The sequence below is a fragment of the Crocodylus siamensis genome, chromosome 2 (genome assembly GCF_052110815.1).
Source record: "Crocodylus siamensis isolate JL-2025a chromosome 2, ASM5211081v1, whole genome shotgun sequence".
NCBI classification, from domain to species: Eukaryota; Metazoa; Chordata; order Crocodylia; family Crocodylidae; genus Crocodylus; species Crocodylus siamensis.
In genome coordinates this window covers 268113797-268129499 of record NC_143396.1, presented here as the reverse complement: position 1 = coordinate 268129499, position 15703 = coordinate 268113797, and the positions used below count along the sequence as shown (strand labels likewise).

General features: G+C 39.0%; 1 protein-coding gene across 4 annotated transcripts in view; it reads left to right on the top strand.

Moving 5' to 3' along the window:
- DICER1 (dicer 1, ribonuclease III) overlaps positions 1 to 15703 on the top strand; it is a 108334-nt gene that overhangs the window by 46762 nt on the left and 45869 nt on the right. For all 4 annotated transcript variants that reach the window (XM_090033949.1, XM_090033950.1, XM_090033951.1 and 1 more), the window contains 6 exons: positions 3455 to 3647; positions 4623 to 4785; positions 5274 to 5404; positions 7834 to 7968; positions 10421 to 10581; positions 11819 to 11987. In XM_090033949.1, coding sequence (XP_089890075.1) covers positions 3504 to 3647; positions 4623 to 4785; positions 5274 to 5404; positions 7834 to 7968; positions 10421 to 10581; positions 11819 to 11987 — 903 coding nt within the window. In that variant the 5' untranslated portion in view covers positions 3455 to 3503. The remainder of the gene's footprint in view (positions 1 to 3454; positions 3648 to 4622; positions 4786 to 5273; positions 5405 to 7833; positions 7969 to 10420; positions 10582 to 11818; positions 11988 to 15703) is intronic.

The window sequence follows — 15703 nt, the reverse complement described above, 5'->3', positions numbered from 1 at the left end:
GGGAGTTTTTAGCCCAGAAAGGGGCCAGTGGGGATCATGGCCCCTGCTGGTGCATCCCCAGACCACCAAGGAATTTGACAGTCCTGAATTAACTAACTATAATGTTTAGAGGGAGCCCCAAGTCATTATAATTAGGCATAATTCCACTCTTTTTAAAATTTTGATGGCTAAAATCAACAATGTTTATTTTTAAGCATTTCTTTTGATTTTTATTGATTTAAATTTTCAGGATTGTGCAAAGTTGGAGTGTCTTCTGATTTTTATCAGTTTAAATTTTCAGGGTTTCACAAAATTAGTGGTGCAGGGGCAGACAATTTAGTAATAACACTATACTGTTAAAAGCTTTATAAAATCAGAAGTCAAAATATAAAAAGTAAATATCCGTGAATCAGTAAATCATACCTGCTTTAAATCATTTTGTTTATTCATCAGCAGGGATCCAGGTTTTTTCCCCACAGGAAACGGAATGCAAATTTCCTCCTTTTAAAGGATAACAAATGTGGGAAATCATGGGTTTCTCCTTGCAGGCTAGCAGAGTTCCAGTCTGCAAGGGGCTGTTTAACACTGGGGTGGGAGCAGGATGCAGGGGTCGCCACATGCATGTGGGCATAGGTGACATGGAGTGGGGGGCATAGGCAATGTGAGGGGGTGGGGGTGGGGTCAGACTGAGGCAGCGGCAGCCATGGTGAGGGAGGGAATGGAGTGGGGCTGGGACTGGGGGTGCTGCCCAGGGCCTGGGTGGGAATATGTGTCCTTGGGGCCTAGCTGGAGGGCAGGATAAAAGGGAAAAAAATGAGTACAAAAACAGTTTTTTCTACAGCAAGCAAAGCTCTTGATTTTCTGTACATTCTTATAAAATGTCAAAAAAAGTTTTCATTTCGTAAGAGTGAATTAGAAGAGAGCGTTTTAGAAGATCAATATTAAATATATAAAAATAAATGTCAGAAAACCATATGCTCCTTAACATCAAACCTGTGTATCGGGAACCTCAAAAATGGGTTATAAAAGCATGGCAGTACCGTTTCATCTCACATAATTATCAAAATGCTAATTGATATATTTGAAATTCATTCCGCCTTCCTTCTCCGCACATTATGCTGCAGTGCTTGCTTTTAACAAATACAGCATTTTGAATACTTTATACTCTAAATTACTAAGTTAATGCTAAGAATTGAATAGTTATCAATAAACATCAATAAATAGCGATTTCACCTCACACTTACAGACCAATGAAAAAATATTTCCATTGATAATAATCAAAACTTATATAAAGGGGACTGTAACAGGGAACCCTTACCTCTGTTATTGGACAGGGGAGAAAGAGAGGAAGGTAGAGGGGCAGAGGAGAGATGGGTTAAAGAGGAGAACAGTGAGCAGCCTAATGATTATGCAGTTAGCTGTGCTCACTCACAGGTGCCGAAGTGGGCTTAAGGGAGATAACAGGTCACCTAAATAAACCCCTACCCAAAGCCCAGAGTGGGGAAAGGGGGAAAATATTTGAGGCCCCAGCCCAGTGGCAGCGGGTCCTACTCGGGCTGGCTAAGCACAGGGGCCAAGGGTGGCCACCACCTCTCGCCATGTGCCAGATAAGAGCTCTAGGAGTGCCGCTGCCCTACTCTTCTGGTCCCTGCCCACCTGGCTCTTTACTGATGATACAGGGATTCTGGTTTTCTCTGCTTAAAAATCCCAAAGTCCCCAATTATTATAAAACCCCCAAATCCACATTTTTTTCACAATTAAGATGAGATGCCACTATATGTATAGGTATCAGTTGAACACAATGTTTTATTGATATACTTCTCACAAGACAATCACTCCCTCTTTAATCTCTCAGTTCTAATTGTGAAAGGGAACTTACAAAACAGCTGATAAACTTCGATTCATAAATCTACTGGATACAAAAAAATAATGGTCTCAATATTGACATTGGATTTATGACACATTGCAACCTACCTGACCATCTGATTCACCAGGCACCTGCCAGACCTGACCTCTTACACTTCTTTTCCCCCCTCTTCTTCCCCTCTCCTCCTTTTCTACCCCTGTCTTCCTAATTTCCAGTTATTTACATTGTCACAGACAGCCTCTTTTCTACCTTGGAAAACTACTAGGGTAGTCTCTCCCTTGCTTACCGTTGGCTTTTCCCCCTCCTCCTTTCCCTTCCCTACCTTTTGTAAATAGGTAGAAACTAGGAAAGCGTCGCCCTTCCCCCCCCCCCCACACACACGCACACACTTTTATTTTTTTGTCCTGCTCCATTTAATCTTTTATCTATTTAGTATTGATCTTCTAAAACTCTCTCTCTCTCCTAATTCCCTCCGCTTTTTTTTTTTGTCCTGCTCCATTTAATCTTTTCTCTAATATTTTTGGTCCTGCTCAAAGAAAATGTATGTAAAGCTGGTTGGAATGTCTGACTAGATGGGTTTTTTTTGTTGGAAATTGTCAGTTGGCTGAAACCTGTAATTTCTTATAAGAATGTGTTTTAGATTTGAGAGAACTTTTATTTGAAAAAGGGTTGTCTTTCTTTAAAAAAAAAAAAAAAAAAAAAAGAGGCCCCACACCCCAAACTTGACAAACAGTAGCTAGGGTAGTGGTGCTATGGCCCCCTGGGGTCCTGCGAGAACCTTCCAGGGATGCAGTGAAATGAGTGCCACCACAGCCAGGGTGAAATGCCTCTCCTGCCTCCCATGGCTGCTTTAGGTTTATCAGAAAACCCTAATACAGGTAGGTGTTCATGGCAGTACCCCGGGGAGAACCACTGAGGTAAGCAGAGGCAGTACAACAGTGGTTCTCAACCGAGGATGTCACCAAATTCAAAAAGGTTGTGAAGGAGTGCCCCGGCTCTAAAAAGTTTTGAGAACCACTGAGTTAGAGTAATCATGGGGTGTATGGAGAAACTCAAGTTCAAGTCCCTGGTCTGCCTGATGAACGTCACAGCCAACTAACTGTTGACTATTCTGATGTTAGTCATTCGGAATATCTCTTATTAGAGCTGTTCTGCTTTGGTTGTTGGATCTGGGTCTTCCACAATTTGAGTACTTTAATTGGGATTATTGAATATTCCAAGATATTTTGGGGCTATTAAGGTGACCTCTCAGACTTTTATGTAACACTTTGAAAGGTCTCAGTTAAAGGAAAATGTCTTGGTGTAGTAATAGACACATTCTTTACAAGAATTACAAAATTACACTTTTTACCTACAGCAGAACTAAAAAAACCCCGTTTAAACTTCTCATAATTGAATAAATTTGAGGACGTTATAAATGGAATGCTAACAGAATAAAATCAAGTTCAGAGAATGAACTTGATGTTACTTTTTTTCCTTGTAAAACATGGGTTATTTGGGAAAGGTTTCTTTTGCTTTAGGTTTTCTTCTGCAGAAAGGAGAAATTACTTTTATTATAATCCATGATTTTAGTGTGTGTGTGTTTGTTTTTTGCTGTTTTTCTCTTAGTAAGCTGTGCTGGAACAAAAATGCAATGAAAGAAACACTGGATGAATGAATGGAAAGCCCTGCTTTGCAATCCCTCAGCATGGCAGGACTGCAGCTCATGACCCCTGCTTCCTCCCCAATGGGTCCTTTTTTTGGACTACCATGGCAACAAGAAGCAATTCATGATAACATTTACACACCACGAAAATATCAGGTACTAATGACAATTCTAATATTGTTTTATTGTCCACAGGAAATGGAAATGAAACATATCGCCTGGCTATAAAATACTTCTATGAAACTGATTTTGATGTGGTACATGTCCCCTCCCATCCCACTGCATGCCTTTCATTTCAGTACTCAGTCGTCTTAATGTTTGAAACATTGCTTAATGTTCATCTAGTCTCAAGTCCTCTTGGAGTGCAGGACATTCATTACAAATCAAATGGCTGTTGTTACAGAAAAACAAACCTGTCTGTGGGTGCCACAAAAGTACTGTGTCTTATCTTGCTGTATTGGTAAACAAGTGTCCTGAAATAGATGTTTAATTTCCTGGGAAACCAAACTATTTAAAATTCCTGGTTGTCCAGCTATTGTGATTAATATTGTCTCAGGAGTTTGTTTTTTCCCCCCCTTTTTTGGAGTAGTTGGATTCACATAGTTATTACAAAACACAGAATTAATACAGGAGTTTGTGCACAAGGCATGTTAACAAAATGCAGCTAGTTGTGCCCCTCAGGTGGCTTCATGAGAGAACATAACGTTTTGAGCCTTTAGCTGCCATTGAGTTAATTGGCTTTGTTTTTACTGAACAAGTAGAAGTCATCCTGTTGGGTGCTGAGACTCTGGGTTTAGTTACTGCAGGCAGCCTAACCAGGGTCATAATTACAACGGATAAACATTTACTTCATAAGGTTTTTATAGTAGTAGCAAAGTGAGGACATTACAAGCCAAATTTGTCTAGAACCAGATACCTTCTTTTCCTGAGTTGAGTGAAATTTGTCAATATGTTATATAGTAAATACATTTTTGTCCTAGAAAGCCAGTGGTGATTTTATGGGAATAGAATGATTTTTGTTCTGGTTTAGTCATTATTTGTACACGTACAACTTGTGGATGTTTTTGCTTTCTGTTCAATGTCTTGTATTAGTTCACTCGCACAAATAATGACTATCATTCTCAAATCTAGGTTGAACTGCTTGAAGCAGCTTTGGATCATAATACTATAGTCTGTTTAAACACTGGCTCAGGGAAGACTTTTATTGCAGTACTACTCACTAAAGAGCTGTCCTATCAGATCAGGGGAGACTTCAACAAAAATGGAAAGAGAACTGTGTTCTTAGTCAACTCTGGTAAGGATGGTTTTCTCCCCCTAAGAGAATTGTCGTTTGAAAATGAAGCAAAGTTACTAGCTTTTGTTTTTGACAAGTTGCACAACAGTACTGAATAAAAATACATTTATTCAGTGAGACATAGTTGCCATAAAAGGTGGGATGGTTGCCTTCTGCTCTTTGTACATATTAATTCTGATTGGTATCAGTGATCCTTTCCCCCCCTATTACTTTAGTTAGGTCTTGGAAATGTGCGCTAGGCCATTTGCTTTGATATTTTTGTAATGTCTTAATTTCTTGGTTTTACGGAGTCTGGTCATTGAACTTGTTTTCTTAAAAAGGGGTACATCCAGATTACATGCTTTATATGTTTAATGTTCTCTAAATAAGTTGTTATAAAAGTCATACATACAGTGACATGGACTAAAGGACTAAATCATATAAAATCCCTCTGCTATTGTACAGTTAAGAAGGAGAGAAAAACCTCCCCCTTTTTTTTTCCCCCCAAGCAAATCAAGTTGCTCAACAGGTGTCTGCCGTCAGGACCCATTCAGATCTCAAGGTGGGAGAATATTCAAGTTTAGAAATAACTGAATCATGGACAAAGGAAAAATGGAATCAGGAATTCTGTAAACATCAGGTAAGATGAATTTAATGAGCTTCCTTGAATTAAAAGTTTACAGTGCTGTACATCCTGGGAAGAAACTTTATACCTAACCCAAATACTGTGTCCCTTTTGTGCTCACTGTAAATTTCAGCATATTTGTGGCATTTGGATGCAGCTATAAAGAAAAAATATTCAAAGACACTTTTTTTTTTAGTGTTTCCTTGGAAAAACTGGTCTTTCAGTTCTACTTTTTCAGTTGCACTAGCATAAGGATTGATGGTGAGTGATGACAGTGAGCTGTGAAAAGGAATTTTCCAAGCGGGGAATCATGTAACTATTATAGCTAGTTTTTAGTCGTGATGAAAACATGAAAAATCTCAATTGAAGGGTAATCATAATTTCTTAATATTTTGTTTACTTGTCAATTCAGTAGTCCACATTTGTCCGCCCTGTGGTACACGCAGCCTCTATGTGATTTAGGGAGGGGGCAAGCAGCACAGTAGCAGATAGGGCAGGGAGCAAAAAGCAGAGCATCAGGTTGTTTAGGGGAAAGGAATCACAGTGATTCTCAGGGAGGGTGCAGGGCTAATTTGTGGCATGCCTACCAAAAAGACCCCCACTGCAAGTCTGGTTCATTCAGGCATGTAGTAAACATTGTATCGCTTGTAACCTAGTTGCGTTCCCCTCCTTTCCTCCATCCCTCTATTGTTAGTCCCTCGCTCGGGCGCTTTGTATTTCCATCTCAGCTTTGTCATCTTTTTTCTGGATTCCTCATCCAAAACATCTTCTAATAAAAGTCAATATGCTCTTGACGATTCCAAAGTAACCAGTTTTCTAGTGTCTGAAGTGAGCACAAATCCTTGTATAAGAAAGCTGTTTAGTTTTACATTTTACTTTAGAAGACTTTTTATTCAGTAATGTTTTCCAATGCTGTTTACTTCCTAAAGAGGATCATGACCCACTGCACTGTCTGTTTATGAAGGACAGGTCACCCAGAGAGGCTGTGGATTCTTCATCCCTGGAAGTTTTTTAAGACCTGTCAGATAAAGCCTTGGCTGAGATGATCTAGTTGGGGATGGTCCTGCTTTGAGTAGGGGGTTGGACTAGATGACCTCCTGAGGTCACTTCCACTTTTCTATGATTCTGTGACAGGATGAGAATGGAAACAAATTGCAATTAAGGAGTTTTAGGTTACATATTAGGAATAACAGTTCAGGGAGAGGGGCATGGCATGTTCAGAGAGGGATGGTGGGGGGCAAGAGTTGGGATGTGGGGTGTGGTGGGCAACAGTCTTACCCATGCTGGGAACTCCTAAACACCATGTGCTCTGCCTGCCCTGAGTGTTGATTTTTAAAGCAGCAGCAGCTGGGGACCGTTTTAGAGTTCCTGGCATGGGTATGGGAACTCTGCAATGTTGGTGCAGTTTTACCCACCCCTAGTTATGCTACCACCTGTGTCATAGAACAGTGGCTCTCAGGAAGGGTGCAAGGGCTAATTTGTGTCAAGCCTACCAAAAAGACCCCCACTGCAAGTCAGGTTGCTTTGCATACCCCCTGCCAATTGTTGTGGCAAAACTGGAAGTCCCACCATGGAACTTCTGGTTTTGCTGCCACAAGCAGAATCCCACTTTTCATCACGGACCATGTCCCAGGGCAAAGCAGCCTACTCAGGGCCTCCCTTCCTGTCCATCAGCACGCTGATGCTGGGAGTGAAAGCCCTGGCATGCCAGACATGGCGCGAGGGGCGGCAGCCCAAACGGGCAAAGACGCCTCCAACCTGCCAATGGGTGGGGAGCCAAACTCAAAACGTGGCACTTGCATACCCCCTGCTGCAGGAGTATGCGTACCACAGGTTGAGAAACACTGTCATAGAACCATAGCAAAGTATAGCTGGAAGGGACCTCAGGAGTCATCTAGTCCAACTCCCAGCTCAAGGCAGGATGAATTCTATCCAGATTATCTCATACAAGTGCCTGTCTAACCTATTCCTAAAACCACAAAACAAATCTGGTTACCCATTGCAAGGCTTGTAGCCCAAAGACACCAGAAAACACCCTGACATGCCGCTGTTCAAGCAGGGGGGATGAAGTCATTGTTAGTGTCCTGCCACTGTAGGGGTTGCTAAATACATTCAAGAAGTCCAACGAAGACCATGCCCTCACTACATATGAAGGCAAAAATCCCAGAGTCTGCCCCAGTTTCACTGTGGGGTACAATTATATTGATTTTTAATTTTGGCTGGGCATGTATTGGGTGGAGGTCAGGTACATATTTTACCTTGTGCTGGACTACTTTCTAAAAGGTATTCCATAGTCATGTGCCAAGTTTTTTTTTCACCCTGTCCCCAACTAGTGTGCACTGATAAGTAGTAGCATTTAGTAACTGCTAATATTGTCTAACAAAGATCTTGCCTTCTTTCTGTAACGATTTTGCTAAGATGATCTGCATTTTTCTTTATTTTAGGTTCTGGTTATGACGTGTCACATTGCTTTGAATATTTTAAGAAATGAATATTTATCTCTTTCAAACATTAACCTTCTTGTGTTTGATGAATGCCATCTTGCAATCCAGGACCATCCATATCGAGAAATTATGAAAGTAGGTTACCATTATTTAAATGTCTTATCTTTAGCATCTTTAATTCATGTATTGAGGTACAGGTAGCAAATTTAACTACTAAAAAACTGACTAGCCAATCAGTGTTAGTGCCTAAAACCATTTTTTATATGCATTGCTATAAAAAGAAAGGAAATTGAATTGTGGTTACTATTTTATGACCCAGCAGATAGTCACAGCTTTAACTATTCAGAAATGTAGCCTTTCATAAAATTTGTTTGTTTAACATTGATATATGTTCTTGATTACATTAATTAGAAAGGACCTGTTCTGTTTATTGATTAAGTAATTTATTCCAAGAGCTTTATTGCTCAAAATTATATATTGTTGTGGTGCCAGTGTATTAATTTTTAAATGGATTTAAGAACAACATTCCTGAAGGCAATTAGGGTGGCACCAATCAGCATCGCTACATCTAAAAATCAAGTACTTGGATGTGGACCTAAATTCATAAACCCAGGCTACCCTATACTTTAAATGGGGGGGGAATGTTAGGAATCTAATATTGAACGCACTGAGCAGGTTGATACCTAAGCCAGTAAGTAATGCCGTAGAGAGAGGGTGCGTCTCCTGGAGAAGGACATTGCACCTCTCCCAGATTTGGATCCGTAAGCACGCTTGGGACATGGGCAGTCTCTACCTTCTGTCTGTTGAAATTTAGGATATTTTGCATAAAGGGATGCATGATTCCTTGTGAAAATGAAATACAGCCACAGAGAGTGCAAGTAAGATCTGTACGAATGTAGCTCAGCAAGGAGGCTATTCTCCTGGGATAGGAGAAGTCCTGGATTCCAGTCCTTGCTGCCAGATCCATTGCATATATTTTTCCAATGAATCTTTAATACCAAATGTATGTACAGTGTTTGAAGCAGGGCCTAGGACCCATAACCTCTCCTTTGCAGAGTAATGCATTCATTATGAGTAGTAGTTCTCCTACCTGCTTGCTTGCTCTCTGTGGCTCCCTGTCTTGCATTGCATTTTACACAGTAGTTTAGCTAGAACAGGAGGGCTAAAGAGGCCCCATCTCAGAGGTGGGAAATGTGTTTGAATCCTCTCAGGTTCATGAGGGAATTAGAGAGGAAGTGGGAAACCTGGCTTTTGAGTAATCTAATTACAAGGCTATTATATAAACAGTCCCCACCATTACCATCAGCAACGCTTTCTTCCAGTCTTGTTTTTTTAACTGAAATGGTTCTGGCTTCTAGGCATACTTTGTATAAACTTGCTGAATTGTGAATCCTAAAGAGCCTTAGGTGAGGGATGCAGTGGTTCAGTTGAGCCCATATGATGACACCCTATGTCACGCACAGTAGCTGAACCTGATTTGTCCAAGTAGCTGATATAAGTAAGTCGGTTACCTACATGGTTAGGTAGGGTTTGTATTGCTTTTCTAGATTGACGCACCAGACTTTCTTTGTGAATCGCACCAGAGGTAACCAATTAAAGCTGGGGTGTTAAGAACAGCAGCCCTTTTTTAAAACAAACTAAAGAAGCATGCCATTCATTCTCATTAAAATTGCTTGGTTTAAGAAAACTTTTTAATTTAAAATTTGTACTGTAAATTAAGTGAACACTTGCATCTTAAATTGCTTGTGTGCTTACAATAAAGCTTATGCAATTCCTATCTAGTTTAAGAATGAGACTTGGATAATATTGCAAGTATATAAAGTATTTTGGGACACAGTTCACTCTAGAAATGTTTCACTAAATTAATATTAGTGAAACAGTGACAGCAAAATCAGTATATCATATGGAACCCTGAGGATAATTAGAAAAATAATTTAGAATTGTGTAGTAATGCAGTTAAAGGTATTGTGTATTTAAAATTAAATCTAATTGTGGAAATGAAATAAATTTCACCAGTGACTTGGTTAGGGTGTTTGAGTGAGGTGTATGTACATTTTTTTTTCTTCTCTCTCTCAACACATTTTTAGTTTTGTATTATTTTTTAATACCTGAATTAAATCAGACAACTTTTAAATACTGGTGCAGTCTCTCTCTGCATCTTTTTCTTTCTTCTCCCTGCCTCTTAAGCTACAGCCTGTGTGGTAGGTTTTATTTTTTTCTGTGTGGAATAAGGCATTTCATAATGCTACAAAGACATCTTCCACCTGCTTTTGTTTCCATTCATGTCTGTAGGTGGTGGAAGAATAGCGGAAGTTAACTTTTAAAAATATTCTCCTAAACATTTTAAAAAAGTGTTTGTTTTTTTTCCTTTTTAAGTTTAACTTTTTTTTATTTTTTATATTTAGCTTAAGGTTTAGCTAGTTAATTCAGTTATAAGGAAGATATCTGGTAAGGAGTTAGACTATTTTTCTAACAGCTTATGTTGAAATGCTAGTTTACAAAATGGTATCCTGATACCTCCATTAAAGCTACACTCAAGATGCAGAGGTGGTGGAATTGTCTTATGCTTGTTCCGCTTTTTTCACAGATTTGTGAAAATTGTCCATTGTGTCCTCGAATTTTGGGATTAACTGCTTCCATTTTAAATGGGAAATGTGATCCTGCTGAGTTAGAGGAGAAGATTCAGAAACTAGAGAAAATCCTAAAAAGCAATGCAGAAACTGCAACTGATTTGGTGGTCTTAGACAGGTATATTTCAGTTTTACAGTTTTGAGATGTTAAATATCATGCCTGTGTTTTATCTATAAAATTGTATATACAGTACTACTACGTTGTTAAAATTTTACTGAATCACTTCTTGAGTAGTAAATTTAGGCTCTGTCCAAGTCTTCGCATAATTTTAAAATGAATTGTGAAGCCTTCTGTTGAAAAAACGTTGGAAAGCAACTCCTTTGTAGTACAGATTGCATCTTATATTTGGAAAATAACTTGTGTATTATACGAACTGCTGTAGCCCCAAGAGTCAGTTGGGTAGGATTTCACAGTGTCTGCAATATGGGTCCGGATCTAGAAGTGTTACATATTTTTAAAATAGTTGCTATGTTGGCAGGACAGGGGGAAGAGAAGGGAGAGGAAGAGGAGGGAAGGAGTGGGAGAAGTGATAAAATCCATTCAGAAATGTCATGACAGAAAAGGGACCATCTTCTATGAGTATACACACAATCAGGAGTGTTGTGCTTGTTATCAAAATAAAGGAAAAATGAGGCTCTGCTTGTTTGTAATTGAAGAATATTTCCCTTGCATTAATACTTCTGTTGTTGTTTTAATATTAACTGCACACTTGGCCCTACTGACTACATTCTTTATCTACCTTTATGTTCATGTCAAAGCAAAAGGTAATTTAAATGCTTTATTCACATTGATACATTTCAAAAAAGCCCCTTAATCTGAATTTCCTTGAAATATGTGCTTTTGAGAAGCTCACCTTGCTGTATAGCTCTGTCACTCTTGAAGAGCCAGCACTTAGCCCTGAAAAATAAAAAATGTATATTTAGCTTTGTGCATAGTGTGTAAATTGCATTTGTTTCTCAAAAGACCAAATCACAGTGCATTAAAAAAATAAGTAACCAATAACCTTTGGTGTGCAAGTTTAACTTGAGCAAGCCACGTCTTCTCTGTGCCTCAGTTTCCCCATCAGTAACATGATGGTAATGATACTGACCTTCTTTCTAAAGCACTTTGAGATCTGAAAAGTGCTGTACTTGAGGTAGGCAATATTACTAATTTTGATTAAATGTATAATTATAAAATGTTGGTTTTCTGTTTGCCATTGAGATTTTTTTTTTAAATCTGCAAGCTGTTTGTACCCTTTTTTACCTCCTTAATACATAATCTTTGTAGTCAAACATTTTTTGACTTCCAGATCTGTATTTGACCTATTCTTTCCCCCCCACCCCCCCCCAACCACCACCACCTCACAATGAAGATATACTTCCCAGCCATGTGAAATTGTGGTAGATTGTGGACCATATACTGACAAAAGTGGCCTGTATGAAAGATTGTTAAAGGAATTGGATGAAGCACTTAACTTTCTAAATGACTGCAACATATCTGTACATTCTAAAGAGAGAGATTCTACATTAATTTCTAAACAGGTATGGACTTTAACACACGTATAAAATGCAATATGTCAACATACTTAATTTTTCATCACTGCATATTCATTGCTTCTTCCCCTGTTAACTGCTAAAATGTTTATTTTAGTACAGCTAGCCTTAAGTGTATTAACAGAACTAATCTTAATTTTCCAAGGTACTTGTAAGGAATTTTCATATGAACTCTCCAGTTAACATGAAGCAGGCCAGGATTTCAATTAATTCTTGTCCTTTAGAACTGTTGTCCAGTTTGTGATCTTGAAGTCCTGTTTTTCCTTTTATTCTATATGGTTACATTGTATCTTTTATAGACATTGCTAGTTCTTAGTACTCCTTGTGGTAGTCAAGAATTTGACACCCCAGCTACTTCTCTAGTTTAAACCTAAATACTTTAATGAAAGGAAAAAAGGGTATTTTGGGAAGTATTCTGAAAAATTGCCCCCGGTTATTTACAGGATATACAAACTATAGCTAGGGCTCTTCTGCTTCATTTCGGCTCTTGCAAATGTTGGGTCTCTTCAATCAAAGGCGTGTTGGGCTACACTGAATAAAGGACTTAGTCATGCGACAGGTACTTCAGTTGGCTAACTGATTTCTCGGGCATGTGAGATTGAGATTGGGCTACAATGCCCAACTTTCAGCCATCTGTTCCCTCAAGTAGTATCCAGAATCCTGTGTTAGAAGGGACCACAAGATCCTCCAGTCCAAACCCTTGCACAAATGCAGGATGCATTTGTGAGAGAGTGCTTATGCTAGGCAAGGCCTAGCATTAAAAAAAAAAAATGCACTGAAACTCCCAGAATGCTTCAAGGAGGTTGAGGAGTCAGCGATTGACATTCTGGTAATCACTTTCTGACCCTTAGATGAAAATACTGAACTTCTGACCTTTAAACAAATGATAAAAATAGCAGACATGCCGCTTACATTGTTAAGAATAGGAAACTGCATGGCTAAACCGCAATGACGAAAAAACAACCGCATATGTCAGTTTTGACATTTTAACCCTGTAAAAACCAGCAAAACATATAGATGAATAATGTATTTAGGTTATAGAAAATTAGCATAAGAAATATAAAGGTCATTAAGAATTAACATAAGAAGCGTAATGATTATAATACAAAGCGTATCACCTGATATTATAATATAGGTAAGTTAACTAAATAACCAATAGAAGTAAGAATTAGAAAATGCATATGTATAAGTGTTATCATATATAACTAATAGTAAAGTTATGTTAGATGCCTCACTTCCACCATGGGGACAGTTTTGTATCTTTTGCCTAAAAAAAGATAAGGGACTCCTTTTAAATGAGCTGTTGACCAATTCTGAGACTACTGAATCAGGCAGCCGCACCTAGCCTCCGGGTTAGAGAGCAAGGGCTTGATTTGGGAACCTCGTGAACCAACAGACCTCCTTTAGTTTATGACTTTGTCAAACAATAAAAGTTTTAAATTGAACAGGTCTGAGCCTGTGCTTAATTCAGTCCTATATAATTTGGCATCGAGCTCCCACAGCATTATTCCCAGGCTATCCCAAATTCAGTAGGCGGCAGGAAATGCTGGGTACCATGAGATGTCTAAAGTCTTGTCCATCTCTGAGGCTTGGAGCATGTCACTTTGCAGCAGAGACATCTTCATCTACTTAAGGTCCACAAGCTGGAGTTATCTACCGAGTTCAGGCACCTAGAACCTTTTTGAAAGACTTGAGGAGGGCTTACTGCTTTTTACAAGAACCTGGTTTGACAACCAGGTGCTTAGAACGCTTGTCTAGAAAATGGGAAAGTGGGTTAAATTCCTTTCCAAGCCAGAGAAATTCAAGCCCAAACCAAACTTCTGATCTACTAGGCTGTTGTCATCCCTGCCCTGTTGAATGGGTGTGAAACCTGGACTGCATTTGAGAAACCCTGAAAGCCTTGGAATGTTACCTTCAGCAATGTCTTTGGAAAATCCTCCATATCAGTTGGAAGGACAGAAGAATGAATGCCAGCATTCCGGCTCGAGGGAACAACACCAGCATCAAGCCAGGCTTACATGGTACCAGTTTAGACAGGATGTCTTTTAAGGCTGGCTGACAAAAGGCTCTTGGAACAGGTCTTATACTCCCACCTACCTTACCAGTGTTTACTGCTTTAGAGTTGAGCAAAAGAAAAGATTCAAGAACATCTTGAAGGCCAATCTGAAGAAATGAGGTTCAAGATGTGGAAGACTCAAATGTTGAATCGTTCCCAGCGGCACCATGAAATACGATAAGCTATCAGTAATTTCAAGCAAACTCATCTTACTATGAAGGCAGACTGAAAGACAAAGGGAAAGAGCTGTGACCTGACATCACTAGGATTCAGTGCTTCCTCCTGGAACTATTTGCCACATTTTCTCTCAGTTTAGCCTCTTCAGTCATCTCCAGGCTCACCAGTGACTTCCCTATCTACCAAAAGACTATCATCCTTGTTTCGAGACTGCCACCACTGTTGTTGCCCTGGTTTGAGTAGCTACTCTAGCCACTGGCTGGTTGTATATGAAGCAGGAGCATCCTGCCATTACTTCTTTTAAAAAAAAGTGACACTAGCATTTTGTAAGGAGCTAACTTATCAGTCTGTTAAGCTTGCTCCAAGAATGCAACAATTTCCTCAGGGGACTGAGCAGGGAGAATTACCTACCTCTTGAATCCCAGTTTGGTGTAAGCATGATCTTGGGTATTGAGCTGTTTAATTTGCACCTCTCTCCCAGCTAGGCAACATCTAGCAAAGGCGTTTTTTTAGACTGCAACTTCTGATTTAGGCATCTGAATTCTGCCTGTGGTTTTATTGGATCTAACTCAGTGTCTTTACTACCTATCAAACAAACTTTGGCAACAAGAGAGTAGAGGCAGATACATCTCATCAGTAGCTTTTCCTGGGCCTCCAAGCAGTTGGGAATAGAGGGGAAGGGAAGAAATGAGATGAAAGATTAAGGTTTAAGCAGTTTCATAGAGCCACCGCAAATTGTATCACAAAACAGACAGGCTATTGCAGTTTCCATTACAATAACGCACCAGCATACGATGGGTTGTGAACTGTATTTAGTGATGTAGGATCATCACAACACTATATAGGGATGTCGTGAAGGATACAATGGTTTTGTAGCTTTTTCCACTTGATGAAATAAAATCCAGCATGTTGAATACTACTAGACCCTGTATAAATTAATTGAAATGGAATTTAAATGTTAGTTAAAATTATATCTCAGTCTTAAGTATAGCTTTTTTTTTTTTTTCCTTTTGAGAGAACACACTTCATAAGATCTGGTTAAATACCACTGAATAGATGTAATGCATTGAGAGGCTGCATTGTTGTCTTATTGATATTTTGCCAAGAAATGTAATAACAAATAATGAAATTAAAATATTTATTAAAAAGATTTCTTTTTTATAAAATTATTATTGCATTAAACTGAAGGGTGTATACTACCCATTCACTCAGTTACCTAACTACCCTATAAAACATAGAAATATCTAGCAGCATTTTTTGAGGTAAAATTCCAAATAATATGGAATAGTAATTAAATTCTAATTGTCAAAGCATGAGAGAGAGATAATTTAAGTTCAGCTCCTTTTGGCAGGGATTTCTGCTGAACTAGTATTTTAAGCTTTTCTAAAACAACATTTTCAGAGTGTTCTAAAATGCAAGTAGAGAGATCCTCTTTGCAAAGAAACACAACACTATTATGCTTACAGAGCAG